We start from the raw sequence: 16,776 nt of genomic DNA, 5'->3' as shown, positions 1-16,776 counted from the left end.
TCATTTGCAACCTTGTGCTGAGAAATGTTCATCTCAGTTGTAGTGAGCCACGATCCACCTTTGCTTTGAAAGATTAAGTCTTTGGTGGATCCTCTTTACCCAATACCCAATCATTATTCCCTTACCTGTTACATGCTTGTTGTGGAATATTACTTTTCCTGTTCCAAACATTTTATGTTGCTGGCATTAGATTTGCAATAGGTAAGCCGTACAGGTGGCACAGCGGTAAAACACGCTAGCACACCAGAGCTGACATTTCGAACTCGTCGGTTCGAAACTCAGCTCTGCCATCCGGCTGGGCTGGGTGGCTACACAAACAACAATGGCTGTTGTTCATACAGGGTGGGGAGCCGGATAGGGACCTCATAACTGATGGCGCCTGCACAGAGTCGAGGGATAATGAGGTGTGTGTCTCTCCATACACAAAGCTGATCCACATATGAACTCGCCTCGTGCAGGTGAAAAAATGAAGAAGACTACTACACACATGTCGGAGGGGGCGTGTGTCAGTCTTGCTCTCCTCAATCAGAAGTGGAGATCAGCATCAGTAGAGATGCTGATACGACTTGATTGGGAGGAAAATTGAGAAACATGCAACAAAAAAAAAAGATTTGCAATAGGTATAAAATACAATTAAGTTGGTTGAACATAACAATAATAATTTCTTTGTACTTTTGTCTGTTAAATAAAAGTTTAGGAGGATTAACAAACCACAGATAGTTGTTTAAATTGTCTTTCTCAAAATGTACAAAAGCTGAAAATTGGGTCTGCAGAAGAGAAAATTTATGGAAACTCTTAAAGTTAAGAAAAAATTATGAAATCATCAACAAAAAACATACTTATTATTACCAACAAAATTAAATTGAACAATTTATTTCATTATTTATTGTATTTATTTTATTTTTTGCTATTTTGTTTATGCATTTTTCCCCTTTTCTCCCAGATTAATGTAGTCATTTCGTCTTCTGCTGCTGGAGAATCCATAGGCTCGGGACAACAATCATCAACAAAAAAAGCACAATTAGTACAGTGTTGCTGCTCCTTAAGCTATTATAATAGTTTAATTTTAAGGTGTAGACTTACCTAATGAAAAATACTATTCTACAGCAAATTTGTTTCTCAACTTTTTAGAGCCTTTCAAAGAATCATTTTATTTTTCAATAAATCTTTAATAAATTTAAAATCATATTAAGGTCCTGATGGTTTTCTTGCCATGTCATTGAACTGATGTGCTTTTCCTGAAGAAAAGCTTTTACACTTTTTTGCTCTGTGGCAAGATGCATTTTCATCTAGAAAAATGACTTCATCATCAAACCCTATTTTCTATCAGCGGAATGAGAAAAGTGTCTAAAATGTCAATCTACACTTATGAATTGATGCCTAGACTGTTCAGGTAATGATACCAAATTTTTCTGGTTCTGGTTCTTCACCTGACATTCCTGACAACAATCAAGAGAATATTGATTGTTTTCTTCAGGCAATCATGTTAATATCTTTTATTTGAATGGTATTAGAAAAAAGTTCCAGCATTGTTGCCTTGGCCAATGCAGGTTTGTGATTTATAGCTGAATATCACTTTCATCCAATCATCCACACTCCATGATTGCTTCTTCTTAGACTACTGCAACACTTTTTATGATTAAGTATTAGTGCCTGCTTTTATTTAGTCTCATTTTATACAGCTCATTTCTTACAGTACTGTGTTCTGTTACCGCCCACTTGTTTACAAGTCTTTTGTTATCCTTTTTTAATTTTATTATATATCTGACTAGTAACAACCAACATATTTTGTCACACTCCATCATTTACTTCTTAAAGTTTTATAAAACTCACTCATTGGAGCCATGATTTCTTTCAATTAGCCAAGTCTGTGAGCAATCCTTTTTAACTGCAGACTGATTTACATCTTTCCATTACATTTACATTTTTATAGTTCCTCTACTTGGGGAAAATATGCCAATAATAAAAGTAATTGTATTTAAAAAAAAGACATAAATTCTAAAAAGTCAAAAAGTCTAATGGAAAGACCTTGAAGAATGTGAGAATTTGTGTCTATTCAGCCCATTCAGTCAAAAAAGCATTTGTATGACACTGGTGCTGGTCAAGAAAGCCTATACATTCATTTATACATTTCTTTATACATTTTGTTTGTTGGTTAGTTAAACTATACTTTTTCCCTTTTTTTTTTTTTTCTTTTTTCTCCCCCTTTAGCGCATCCAATTGTTCAATTTGCATCGTGCTTCCTCTCTGTCTATGCCGAACCCTGCCCTGAGATCGAAGCTAACCCATATCCCCTCTGAAACGTGAGCAGCAGCCGGATGCATTTTTGTTCACTGTGTTTATAGCGCTCCGGTGGAGCAGCGGTGAAACACACTAACACATAAGACATGACATGTGAAAGTCAGGGGTTCGAACCCCGCGTCTGCTGAAAGTCTGAACGCCACTTAAAAAAATAACGACCCCTACTGGTTGCTGGTTACAATTCAGAGATCAGTGCTTGGCTGTGAAGCTTTGCTCTGAGCTACAAAGAAGTGTAAGAATGTTTTTGCTCTAAAATAAATATATTTAAAGTCTATTTTTAATGTACTCTAGGTGCACTTGAAATACTGATTAAATGTGCTTCAACTTCATTTTAAGTGTATGTGAAACGGAATTAAATACACATGCAGTAGTATACTTAAGTTGAATTAAATATACTTAAAATTGTCTCAATTTAGTACAGTTTAGTACACTTAATACAATTAAAGTTGAGCTTTTGTATTATTTTTGTACAACTAAAGTATATTAAGTACAAAAATAGTTGTTCCATTTTAGCACTCTAAGTGTATTGATCATTAGTTTGACAAAAATGCACTTTAGTGCACTTTAGCATATTGAAGATTAGTATACTTAAGTATACTTTTTTTTCACCAGGGTAGTAAAGGCGCATTTACATGAGAAGCGGTAAAATCACTTTTGCGCGCACTTTGCTGTTATTGTGGCGGTGCACAAAGCTTAACATGACTTCTTGTACTAAAACAACGAGCGAGGAATTTCATTAGTGGAGAGAATTTATGAGCAGTAATAATTAAGAGAAAGTTTAGTGTTCCTGTGTCGTTCTTTTAATACATTAAGTCACATTAAGCTTTTTTTTTATTAACGATAAGCATTTTAGACTCTTTTGGAAACACTGATTCTTACAATTTTTCAGCACCCTGAGCTATAGTACAAGTTTAAAAGTGAAACAGGGGAAACATCCAGCTAAACACAGATACATGTGGATGCTTTCAGAGTGTATTTAACGGTTATTCCACACAAATGCAGATTTGTGTCATATTAGCACTTTGACTACGTTTTACAGAGCTTTGAACAGAACAGCAGTCGCACACATGTTGAGTTAGAGGGTACAAATTTCTCGGCTAAGGGTGTCGACTTTCAAAGATTTCTAATTTAGGGGTTGTTGAGTTACAAGGTACCACTGTACATTAGATGGATCGGAGGTAAGGGAACTACCAGCAACCTGTGAATTATGTAATTAGACTGAGGAAATGGGAAGAAAGGCTCACTAATTTAAAGGGCATCTTTCAGTTTATTTGTCCTTGAAGAGCTTGTTTAATACAAAGTTAATATTGTCACTCTTATTGTGCTGAGCAGGAGACATTCAGTAGTTACACTTAATGGCAAGAATATATAGCCATGTCTTATAAATGATGAACTTGGCTTTTTTTGGCAAACAGAAGCATATGCAGCAATGCAATCTCCACAGACACATTTTGCCCATAGAATGGGGTTGTTCTGCATAGCTTAGGTAATTCCAACATGGCCATTCAAAAAAGAAAAAAAAGAGAATTGGTGCTATGTTAGAGCTGCAAAAGTTAATTGTAAAACACAAAAATGTAAAACTTCTGGAACTAACATTAGCTCAAGAACTGTTTGTCGGGGACTTTATATAAGTAGTTAGCTACACTGAAGCCTAATATCACAATGTTCAGTGTCAGTGATTAAAAAACAGTGATTTTGGACTAATAGAGCAATGAAAAAAAAATCACTCTCTGAAACTGTGCTTATGGGATATGTCTGGCAGATGCTAAGTTTCAGTAAAGGGAAACCTTAATGCTACAGAAATCATGTTTGTTGTTAAAGAATGATTATTATTATTTATTCATATATTTATTGTTTGCACAGAGCTTTGAGGTCACTGACATTTCATGCCAAGCTCTACCCATGAGGCAACTCTCACCTGCACCTAACCTTCACACGTTGTTCCCTCGGGTCTTGTTAGTTATTCCATCACCAAGACTACTCACATCTAATTGCAGCTGTTGACTTTCCTGTGTCTCTGGGTAAGGTTGTTTTTCTGTTGACTCATTGTCCCTGATGAGGACGCCTCTCAGAGGAATAGACCTATTTTGTTCATTGAGTGAGGAGCTTAAACACTAAAGTCCAACTCTGTAAAACTGTAATGGTGATTAACACAAACAAACACGTCCAGGTTTGAAGAGAAACATTCACACACAGCAGTATACCTTTGTGGACAAAACTATGTGGACACTCCTGATAATTACAGGGTTCAGTTATTTCATCCATTCTACCTGTATGTTTGACAAGCATTAATTATATTAATTTAATGATACATTTTTAACCGTTTGTACAGTGTGTACAGTGTGAGGTTGATAAAGTTTTAATAAGTTTGCTGTGGAGAAACTGCTGAGTCCTTCGCAGAGTCCTGACCTTAACCCCACTGAACACCTTTGAGGTGAATTGGAAAATTAGTTGTTAGCCAGACCTTCTCATTCAACATCAGAGCCTGACCCTTGAATGCTATACACAGGGCACTCGGCTCAGGTGTCACAGTTCAATTCTCTATGAGACTGTCCCCCTACCAGATGAAAACATTTGGCCTGTGACTCTGTGTCAGAGGGAGCGGCCGATAGTTTCAGCTCAGTGGCCAGCATGGGGGTGGTATGAGTAGAAACAGAATTGCAACAGGATAATTGGCAATGATTAGATTGTTTGAAATTTGGGGGAAAATGCTATATACTCTAAGGCTTTCAGAGGAGTGAAAGGATGGATGGATGGATGGATGGATGGATGGATGGATGGATGGATGGGCAAAAGGGAAAGATGAAAAGACAAATGAATAGTTGAATGAATATGTGGTTTGCTGAGTGGTTAGTTTGCAGAGTGGTTGGTTTGTTGATGGATGGATGGATGGATGGACAAAGGAACATATGGAAAGACAGATAGATAGTTGGATGAATGAATATGTGGTTTGCTGAGTGGTTGGTTTGTTGATGAATAGATGGATGGATGATTGGACAAGGGACATATGGAAAGATGAATACATAGTTGGATAAATGAATATTTAGTTTGCTGAGTGGTTGGTTGATGGATGTTGGGTTGATGGACAAAGGGACAGATGGAAAGAGAAATGGATAGTTGGATGAATGAATATGTGGTTTGCTGAGTGGTTTGTTTGCAGAGTGGTTGGTTTGTTGGATGTATGGATGGATGGATAAATAGACAAAAGGGACAGATGGAAAGACAGATAATTGGATGAATAAATATTTAGTTTGCAGAGTGATTACTTGGTTGGTGGATGGATGGATGGATGGATGGGCAAAAGGAAAGATGGAAAGACATTGATAGTTGAATGAATATGGGATTTGCTAAGTGGTTGGTTTGCCGAGTGGTTGGTTTATTGAATGAATGTATGGATGGATGGATGGAAAGACAAATGGATATATTTCTTTGCTAAGTGTTTGGTTTGTTGGTTGATGGATGGATGGATGCGCAAAGGAAAAGAAGGAAAGACAAATGGTTGGATGAATGAATATGTGGTTTGCTGAGCGGTTGGTTTGTTGGATGGATGGACAAAGAGATGGATGAAAAAACAAATAGATAGCTGGATGAATAAAAATGTGGTTTGCTGAGCGGTTGTTTTGCAGAGTGGTCGGTTTGTTGAATGAATAGATGAATGAATAGATGGATGAATTGCTTGATGGTGGATGGATGGATGGATGGACAAAGGGACAGATGGAAAGACAAATGGATAGTTAGATGAATTAATATGTGGTTTGTTGAGCAGTTGGTTTGTTGATGGATGGATGGATGGATGGATGAAGAGTTGGATGCATGGACAAAGAGACAGATGAAAAGACAAATGGATATCTGGATGAATAAATACGTGGTTTGCTGAGCGGTTGGTTTGTTGATGGATGGATGGATAAATGGATGGATGAAGAGTTGGATGCATGGACAAAGAGACAGATGAAAAGACATGGATAGCTGGATGAATAAATATGTGATATGCAGAGTGATTACTTGGTTGGTGGATGGATGGATGGATGGATGGGCAAAAGGAAAGATGGAAAGACATTGATGGTTGAATGAATATGTGATTTGCTAAGTGGTTGGTTTGCCGAGTGGTTGGTTTATTGAATGAATGTATGGATGGATGGATGGAAAGACAAATGGATATATTTATTTGCTAAGTGGTTGGTTTGTTGGTTGATGGATGGATGGATGCGCAAAGGAAAAGAAGGAAAGACAAATGGTTGGATGAATGAATATGTGGTTTGCTGAGCGGTTGGTTTGTTGGATGGATGGACAAAGAGATGGATTAAAAAAACAAATAGATAGCTGGATGAATAAAAATGTGGTTTGCTGAGCGGTTGTTTTGCAGAGTGGTCGGTTTGTTGAATGAATAGATGAATGAATTGATGGATGGATGGATGGACAAAGGGACAGATGGAAAGACAAATGGATAGTTAGATGAATTAATATGTGGTTTGTTGAGCAGTTGGTTTGTTGATGGATGGATGGATGGATGGATGGATGGATGAAGAGTTGGATGCATGGACAAAGAGACAGATGAAAAGACAAATGGATATCTGGATGAATAAATATGTGGTTTGCTGAGCGGTTGGTTTGCAGAGTGGTCGGTTCGTTGAATGAATAGATAAATAAATTGATGGATGGATGGATGGACAAAGGAACAGATGGAAAGACAAATGGATAGTGAGATGAATGAATATGTGGTTTGCTGAGCGGTTGGTTTGTTGATGGATGGATGGATGGATGGATAAATGGATGGATGAAGAGTTGGATGCATGGACAAAGAGACAGATGAAAAGACATGGATAGCTGGATGAATAAATATGTGGTTTGCTGAGCGGTTGGTTTGTTGAGTGGATGGATGAATTGCTTGATGGTGGATGGATGGGTGGATGGACAAAGGGACAGATGGAAAGACAAATGGATAGTAAGATGAATGAATATGTGGTTTGTTGAGCGGTTGGTTTGTTGAGTGGATGGATGAATTGCTTGATGGTGGATGGATGGGTGGATGGACAAAGGGACAGATGGAAAGACAAATGGATAGTGAGATGAATGAATATGTGGTTTGTTGAGCGGTTGGTTTGTTGATGGATGGATGGATGGATGGATGAAGAGTTGGATGTATGGACAAAGAGACAGATGAAAAGACAAATGGATATCTGGATGAATAAATATGTAGTTTGCTGAGCGGTTGGTTTGCAGTGTAGTTGGTTTGTTGAATGAATAGATGAATTAATTGATGGATGGATGGATGGACAAAGGGACGGATGGAAAGACAAATGGATAGTGAGATGAATGAATATGTGGTTTGTTGAGCGGTTGGTTTGTTGATGGATGGATGGATGGATGGATAAAGAGTTGGATGCATGGACAAAGACAGATGAAAAGACAAATGGATAGCTGGATGAATAAATATGTATTTTGCTGAGCGGTTGGTTTGCAGTGTGGTTGGTTTGTTGAATGAATAGATGAATGAATTGATGGATGGATGGACAAAGGGACGGATGGAAAGACAAATGGATAGTTAGATGAATTAATATGTGGTTTGCTGAGCGGTTGGTTTGTTGATAGATGAATAAATGGATGGGTGGACAAAGGGACAGATGAAAAGACAAATAGATAGCTGGATTAATAAATACTGTATGTGGTTTGCTGAGTGGTTGGTTTGCAGAGTGGTTGGTTTGTTGAATGAATAGATGAATGGATTATTGGTGGATGGATGGATGGATGGACAAAGAGACAGATGGAAAGACAAATGGATAGTTAGATGAATGAATATGTGGTTTACTGAGCGGTTGATTTGTTGATAGATGGATGGATGGATGGATGGATGGATGGACAAAGGGACAGATGGAAAGACAAATGGATAGTTAGATGAATGAATATGTGGTTTGCTGAGCGGTTGATTTGTTGATAGATGGATAAATGGATGGATGGACAAAGGGACAGATGGAAAGACAAATGGATAGTTGGATTAACAAATATGTGGTTTGGTTTGCTGAGCGGTTGGTTTGTTGATGGATGGATGGAGGGATGGATGACCATACAGAGAAACAGATGCAAATACACTGGTTATAATCCTGATTTCCTTCCATTTCTAAATAACATGGGCTATGAGTCCACCGCTCTCTCTCTCTCTCTCTCTCTCTCTCAGACCTGTACTGACTTGTACACACACACACACACACACACACACACACGCACGGACACACGCGCGCGCGAGCGCACATACGCGCACGCGCCTTTTTTCTCCTTATTCACCACGGCTTGTTTTGATTGGCTGATGGCGTGATTGTATGCAAATGATGTCGAGGACGCAGCCGATAGGAGCAGCTCTGCGCTGCACTGTGAGCCGAGAGCTCGAGGTGAACCGCTGTGCGCGCGGAGCTGTTCACTCACTGTGGTGCTGATGTAATAACACACACCACTCTTCAGTCCGGGTAAACAGGGCATAGCGTGCGTTACTATCAACTTCGAGGGAGGAATTATCCACACTTTTAACAAGAAACGGATAACACTGCTGCGGAAATACATTCATCCTGCTGAGAACTTCAGGGATTTGTGCAGTACGCGCGAGGACTTCGTACAGTCTAACTGGACTTGCTTTACACACATCCTGCACCAGCTGCACTGGTTTTGTGCGCCTCTTTGGGAAAACCCCGGTTTCTGGATGCCCTGTGCACGGACACGCAGGTAAATTTTGCTTGTTTATGCTCTTGTATTACGTTATTGTGGTCACAGCACCAGTTTTGCATCAGGGTCATTCCAAGTAGAGCACAGTGACACCAAAGTAATGTTTGGTGCTGGGATTTTAACGTCATGTTTTACACTTTGGTTACATTCATGACAGACACGGTAGTTACTCATTACACAAGGTTATATCGAACACAGTCCTGGACAATCTCCAATTTACCTCACTTGCATGTCTTTGGACTGTGGGAGGAAACCGGAGCTCCCAGAGGAAACCCACGCAGACACTGGGAGAACATGCAAACTCCACCCAGAAAGGACCCGGACCGCCCCACCTGGGGATCGAACCCAGGACCTTCTTGCTGTGAGGTAACAATGCTACCCCACACAGAAGTAATGTCTCGAATACACTATATTTGTTAATATTTGTAAATATTGCCCAACAGAATTTAATATGCAGCATCTATAAAATTAAGACAACAAACTGGAGCAGAAGACCCAGAGACTGTGTGGTTCCCTGAAGTTAAACATGCAAGTTCACAGTAGAAAAAGATGAATAAAAAACTGACAAAATGCATTAAATTAGAGAAACATGCTTAAAACCAGGCAATGAAGGGACCAGGCATGATGCTGTAAACAGTACAGGGATGCCATGTCCAATTATGTTACAAGCAGAAGTGTTGTTTTTTTAGTTAATCTCTTAATGAAGTGAGCATTAAGCCCGCCTGCTGTTTCTGCTTTAAATTCGTATAGAGGACTCCTGTTGATATGCAGCGCTAATTGGTGAACTGTTAACAGTCTGTGACAAACATTATGCAGTTAAAGAAACATACAGAAGAAGTGTACAATGTATATACATGTTTAGAGCAAATGTACAGTATGTTATGGCATTATTGGCAGGCCAGGAATTTATGTGCCTGTCTTTTTGACTGAATAAATAACATGCATATTATTTTTGACACAGCCCCTAAACCCATGGCAGCTTAAAGCTTGCTTGATTGTGGACAGTGTCAATCAGCACTCAAATATCAACAGCACTGATGGCAGACCAGGTTTTGGTAGTAATTCTAACCAACTGGACACATTTCCTCTTAGTTTAAGATGGATGTTTAGATTATCTTTCTGACCTTGGAGTGAGAGCAAAAGGTAAATGACATTTGTAATCCCTGATGACAAGTCTTGAAAAAAAAGCCCTTCCAGCATTCCATACTTAGTACAAACCAACAGTAAAGACCTGCAGTAGTTTTATTGTGTTATTGTTGTTTTTATTTATTTATTTTGCTCTCAGGACTTGGATGACTATAATATAATTTTTTTTTAAATATGTCCATAAACTTCAACTATGACACAATTATGTTAAATGGAGGAACATTAAGTTGAAATACAAATACTAGTTCACATCTGAATAACTGACAATAACTGAAAATAAAGTTGCCAAGTCGGAGACCCAGTAATTACTTTTTGTTGGGTATTGTTGTATAACTTTTGTTGCATAATAAGTAAAATGTAATAAAATGTTGTGTTTCTTCACTCATGCTCCATTTAATGATTTCAAATAATTTAGTGTAAACAATAAGCTATAACAAAAACCATCAGAAAGAGGACAATACTTTCTTATACCAGTATACTGTGCAGTGTGACAACCACCCAAATCCAAACATAATCACTTCAGTATCTAATCTAAGACTGTAACACTAGAAAGAGAGTTTAAAGCATGTACATATTCTAATTATGTACCCTGAAAGACAAAACAGTTCTAACAATGCGTAATTTATGTAATAATCTGTTGTCATTTTTTAACACATTCTTTCCAGATTAGCTCCAAAAGTTCCTCTTATTTTGCTTTGCTTCTGATCAGCTCCACACTTATAAACATTTAGTAAAACTTGTATCAGTGACCTAACTCCTGAGTGACTTCTTAGTAATACAAACATGTAATATAATGATAATGGAATGTTTGTGGCAATTACATACATTTTTTAGGCACTGATTACTACTGAATGCTTTAAAGAATACCAAGCTATTGTATCAGCGACTTAACTTCTGAGGGACTTCTTAGTAATATAAACCTGTAATACAATGATGATGAAATTTATGTGCTAAAATATTTTTAAACAATGATGCATAAATCGGATTCAGTGATGATTCTCACTCTATATTCTAATGTAAACAAACATATGGGATCATTTTATAAAAAGGGAAAACTTTATTATGTTGTTGGTTTTTGTTGGTGATTATTCACACAGACAGTGTTTCGGAGTTCATGCTTTACTTTTATGTCTTTTAAAACCTGGATTTATTTATTTATTTTAATAGTTTATTTAACAGGGACGATACAGATAAACATTGTTACATAAAATGCACCAGATGTATTGCATATATGGCTTCTAGCTTAAGCTAATGGATGACTATTGAATGCATTAAAGAATGACGAGCAATTGCATCAGTGATTCATCTCCTGGGGACTTAAATATATATATTTTACATAAATATTTTTAAACAATGATGCATAAATCTGATCAGTTATCATTCCCACTCTATACTGTATTATAACGTAAACAAACATATGGGATCATTTTATTAAAAAGCAAAACTTTATTATGTTGTTGGTTTTTAACTAGGTCACAATGATTATGCACACAGACAGTGTTCTGAGGTCATTCTGTAAAACGTGGATTACTATTGAATGCTTATCCTTAAAAATATCAACAGTTGCTTTTTGTTATTCTTGCAATATTTAAATGCAATTTTATACATCTGCTTTTTGTCATTCTGACAGTGTGTTAACAGTGTGTTGAGCTAGAGGTGAATAAGGTTAAACATTTCTGAAAGACAGTACTTTGTGCTGGAGTTAACAGCTTGATAGTTCAGTGGATGGTAATTGGATAGCAACTGCTCTAGATATTGGCAGCAAGACTGAGTAACATTTACTTTAGCCGGGAATCCATTCCTTTAATTCACTGGAGGCTCAAAAGCATCGCATTAGAGCTTCCAGAGGTTCAGCTTTAGATATAAGACGGACTGAAATATTAATGTTTTGCTTTGATATTTTGCAAGTGTGGTGAAACAGGATGACTATTCAGGAGGCCCATACAATGTCAAATGAGATGTATGATTGATTTTAATGGTAAAACATGATACCTCAGAGTTAAAATACTCATAAATAATACAGTACAAATATAGTGTTAGAGCCACACAGCTCCTGATAGTGGTTAGTAAGAATATAGTAAGGAGAAAGTAACTTCTCAGTGTGATCGTGTTCTTTAATTACTCTGGTGTTCTTCAGCCTCTTAAAACATGTAAGTGGATATGTTGGGTACATTAGATGTTCGTAGGTCAGTAAATCAATGTGCTGCATCAGGATGGATGAGTGCCCTGTCATGGGTGTATCCAACCCATGATTTTTGTTATTACAGTATTCACAATCCTCCAACTTTTCTCCATCATGCATTAACTCCATCAAAGAGACCCCCACAGGACCACCACAGAGTAGGTATTATTTGGGTGGTGGATCATTCTCAGCACTGAAGTGACAATGACATGGTGGTGGTGTGCTGGTATGAGTGGATCAGACAGCGCAGCGCTGCTGGAGTTTTTAAATGTCATGTCCACTCACTGTCCACTCTATTAGACACTCCTACCTAGTTGGTCCACCTTGATGTCAGAGGCAATCGCTCATCAATTGCTGCTGTTTGAGTTGGTCATCTTCTAGACCTTCATCAGTGGTCACAGGACGCTGCCCACAGGGCACTGTTGGCTGGATATTTTTGGTTGGTGGACTATTCTCAGTCAGCAGTTTAAAAACTCTAGCAGTGCTGCTGTGTCTCATCCACTCATACCAGCACAACACACGGAGAGCCACACCCTGATTGAACGCATTATTCCTTGACTCTGTGCAGGCACCATCAACCAGCCAGTAGAGGTCATAATTGCATCAGTTATGAGGTCCCTATCTGGTTTCCCCCCATATGAACAACAGCCAATCTTTGTTCATGTAGCCGTCCAGCCTGCTGGATGGCAGAGCTGAGTTTCAAACCAACAAGTTCAAAATGTCAGCTCTGGTGTGCTAGCATGTTTTACTGCTGCGCCACCCGAGCGGCTGTATTTTTAAATCACATAATTTGATAGATCTTCTTTACAGTTTTCAACCTTGGCTACCCAGGTTATACGTGTATCATCAGTTTATCATTTCCATTTAGTGCATAGCAAAGGGAAGTCCTTCTCTTTTCCTCAGCCTCGTCAATCAATTACCTGGCCGTAACTCCCTGTTCAGTCTATAATTGCAGTTTATGACAGATGTTGCTGTGGCTGATGTATGAAATCAGTAAAGGTCAGCTGCTGGGTAAGTTCCTCACTATGCCTGCCTAAAAGGCTCTGATGTACACCATTTATCAGATATACGTAAACAGATCCACTGTGTAATCCCCTCTATTAAAGTGTTGTATAGTGGGGGCTGAATTGAAAAGGCTCTGCAGGAAATGAGCATGCAGAAACAATTGCCTTTAATGTTCTCCCACACACATTCTCACCCACACTTTTTATCCTCTGGCATGCCAAAACACGCACTTGCATAGATGAACACTCACTTAAAACAACAGTACCTTACATCATGTTGAGAGCGTGCGGATGGATCTGACAAAACTGCCCCACTGTCTATAAAGACACGACAGAATGAAATTTACATAAAATGGGACACTTAACAGCAGCCGTTCCAGTTGAAACATCTTTTCATAGGAATACATATCAAAGATCATTTTTCTCAATCTGCTCCAAGTAATCCACAGGGAAGGGTAGTCATGTACTGCATTATGTTTACTTTGTTATATATACTTACGTAACTTTTCTATGTACTTGTGGGAGTCATTTTATTTGGAATACTTTTTTATTACTTTTATTTAGCAAAAATATTTGTATATGATGGTGGCACAACAAACAAGAGCATTTTGTACATAGTGTTGGTGCTGCACTGCTTCATAGTCATGAAGTCCTGAGTTTAATCCACTCTTGATTTCTGTTTTTGTAAAGTTTAGCATGAGGCTTGGCATGGAGTTGGTCCCCATATTTTTTCTATGTACCTGTGGGAGTAATTTTTATTTGGGATATATTGCATATATATTGCATTTTACCACTTTTTCTCCCAATTTTGTGTAGGTAATTTGCTTACCCCTAGTGGTGCCCAAGAAGAGGGTGACTTGACTGACCCACACTCTCTCCGATGTGTGCCCAGTCTACTGATCCCTTGTTATACACCCACACCTCGGTGAATTTGTGCGTGAGGCTGGCTTCGCGCACGGAGAGCCACGCCCTGACCTCCGTGCTCCTCCACCACTGTGGAGGCGCCCTGGGCAAACAGGATCCTTACACAGCCCCACCCTCTGTTAAATCCGGTCATTTCCCACCCTAGCAGACTGGAGGCCAATTTTGTCTGCTGCAGGCATTAGCCAATTATTCCTGCTAGAGGGCGCCCAGCCGACCGGTAGGAGAGCCGAGACTCAAACCTGGGAGTTCAGAATCTCGGCACTGATGTGCTAGCGACTTATCACGCTGTGCCACCTAAACGCCGATTTGGACAGATTATGTTACAGAAAAAATATGTTACACAAATTATTTGTACTTAATAGTGTCATTATTCAATACATTTGTGACTTTTTGGCTCTAAAGCTCTGTCAGACTCTGTCTATACACATGAAATGTACCCCTCCCCCATTTCTTCACATCAGTCTGTGCAAAAGCAAACCGAATCACTGAGTCAAAACGAAATGACTCTTTCAAACGAATTATTCATTGGAATCAAACCAGGGAGCTGTGCTCTTATCTATGGTAAAGAGTCATTCGTTTTGCTCACTCTATTTCATTATGGTGTCAGGCACAAACAACTCCATGAACCAGGGCATTTGTTTCAGAGATTCATTCATGGTTCAGACCTTGAAAAACAGCTGTATAAACCAATCAGAGCTTCCAAATTCTGGCAATGAAAAACTCTCTCTTTACCGGTTGTAGAGGTACAAGTGACAGCTTAGTTAACGAATTACCAGCCGTGATAATAAATTATCCGACTAAGACAGATTTTGTTAGTTAGGTGGACAAACACAGCTGGATATGGATTAATATATTCTAGAAATATTCTGGAAGTAATCTGAAAACATACAAGATGGCCACCAAGAAGGAAAACAAGTGGATTATATCCCTAATGGAACAACACACGAATATAGATTTGGTCTCAATTTGAAGAAGAGAAGCTCAGGTAAGCAGCGGTTATGATTTCATGCTGCTGTGTGGTTGATCTGGGTCGCGGTGCTGCTGTTTACCGTGTGCTTTCATTTTGAAATGATAGCAAAGCATTATCAAATCTTGAACTTTTTCAGGATTTTTAAATGCTCATTTATCTGAAGTAAAACAGACAGCATTAATGCGACAGTCGCACACACTATGAGTTTAAGGTAAAAGTCGAGTTTAAATGTACAAATTTCTCAACGAAGGGCGTCTCAAAGATTTCAAGTTTAGGGGACGTCGAGTTACAAGGTACCACTGTACTGTATATAATATAGGGGCAATATATATACTGCCTGGCCAAAAAAAGGTCACCACCTGGATTTAACTAAGAAAATAGGTAGGAGCCTCCCATTGGATAATTACTGCATGGGTCATTATGTTTCAGCTGGCAACAAGTTATTTAACCCTAACTGATGCAGTGAGTAGCTTCTTATTTGTTAAACAACCATGTTGAAAGACACATCCTGTGGTCGTGGAAAAGATGTTAATCTGTTTCAGAAGGGTCAAATTATTGGCATGCATCAAGCAGAGAAAACATCTAAGGAGATTGCTGAAACTAAAATCGGACTGTCCAACTGTCCAACGCATTATTAAAAAGTGGAAGGACAGTGGGGAAACATCATCTTCAAAGAAGGAATGTGGTCGGAAAAAAATCTTGAATGATCGTGATCGGCGATCACTTAAACGTTTGGTGAAATCAAATGGTAGAAAAACTCCAGTAGAACTCAGGGAGATGTTTAATAGTGAAAGTAAGAGCATTTCCACTCACACAATGCAAAGGGAACTCAAGGGATTGGAACTAAACAGCTGTGTAGCCTTAAGAAAACCACTTGTCAGTGAGGCTAACCGGCAAAAACGGCTTCAATTTGCTAGGGAGCATAAAGATTGGACTCTGGAGCAATGGAAGAAGGTCATGTGGTCTGATGAGTCCAGATTTACCCTGTTCCAGAATGATGGGCGCATCAGGGTAAGAAGAGAGGCGGCTGAAGTGATGCACCCATCATGCCGAGTGCAAGCCTGTGGGGGCAGTGCTATGATCTAGGGTTGCTGCAGTTGGTCAGGTCTAGGTTCAGCAACGTTATGTGCCCAAAGAATGAGGTCAGCTGACTACCTGAATATACTGAACGACCAGGTTATTCCATCAATGGATTTTTTCTTCCCTGATGGCATGGACATATTCCAAGATGACAATTCCAGGATTCATCGGGCTCAAATTGTGAAAGAGTGGTTCAGGGAGCATGAGACATCATTTTCACACATGGATTGGCCACCACAGAGTCCAGACCTGAACCCCATTGAGAATCTTTGAGATGTGCTGGAGAAGACTTTGCGCAGTGGTCCAAATCTCCCATCATCAATACAAGATCTTAGGGAAAAATTAATGCAACTCTGGACAGAAATAAATGTTGTGACATTGCAGAAGCTTGTGGAAACGATGCCACAACGAACGCGTGCCGTAATCAAAGCTAAAGGCGGTCCAACGAAATATTAGAG

General features: G+C 38.9%; 1 protein-coding gene across 1 annotated transcript in view; it reads left to right on the top strand.

The window, feature by feature from the left end:
• Positions 1 to 8,806: 8,806 nt before the first annotated feature.
• The window catches only part of fstl5 (follistatin-like 5), a 267,906-nt gene continuing 259,936 nt past the window's right edge, over positions 8,807 to 16,776 (top strand). Inside the window, exon 1 of the mRNA XM_063000647.1 lies at positions 8,807 to 9,012. Within this exon, the coding sequence (XP_062856717.1) occupies positions 8,990 to 9,012 (23 nt within the window). The 5' untranslated portion in view covers positions 8,807 to 8,989. The remainder of the gene's footprint in view (positions 9,013 to 16,776) is intronic.

The sequence above is a fragment of the Trichomycterus rosablanca genome, chromosome 8 (genome assembly GCF_030014385.1).
Source record: "Trichomycterus rosablanca isolate fTriRos1 chromosome 8, fTriRos1.hap1, whole genome shotgun sequence".
Taxonomy (NCBI): domain Eukaryota; kingdom Metazoa; phylum Chordata; class Actinopteri; order Siluriformes; family Trichomycteridae; genus Trichomycterus; species Trichomycterus rosablanca.
Note: the sequence above shows the minus strand (reverse complement) of the source record. Positions and strands in the feature narration are given on the sequence as shown.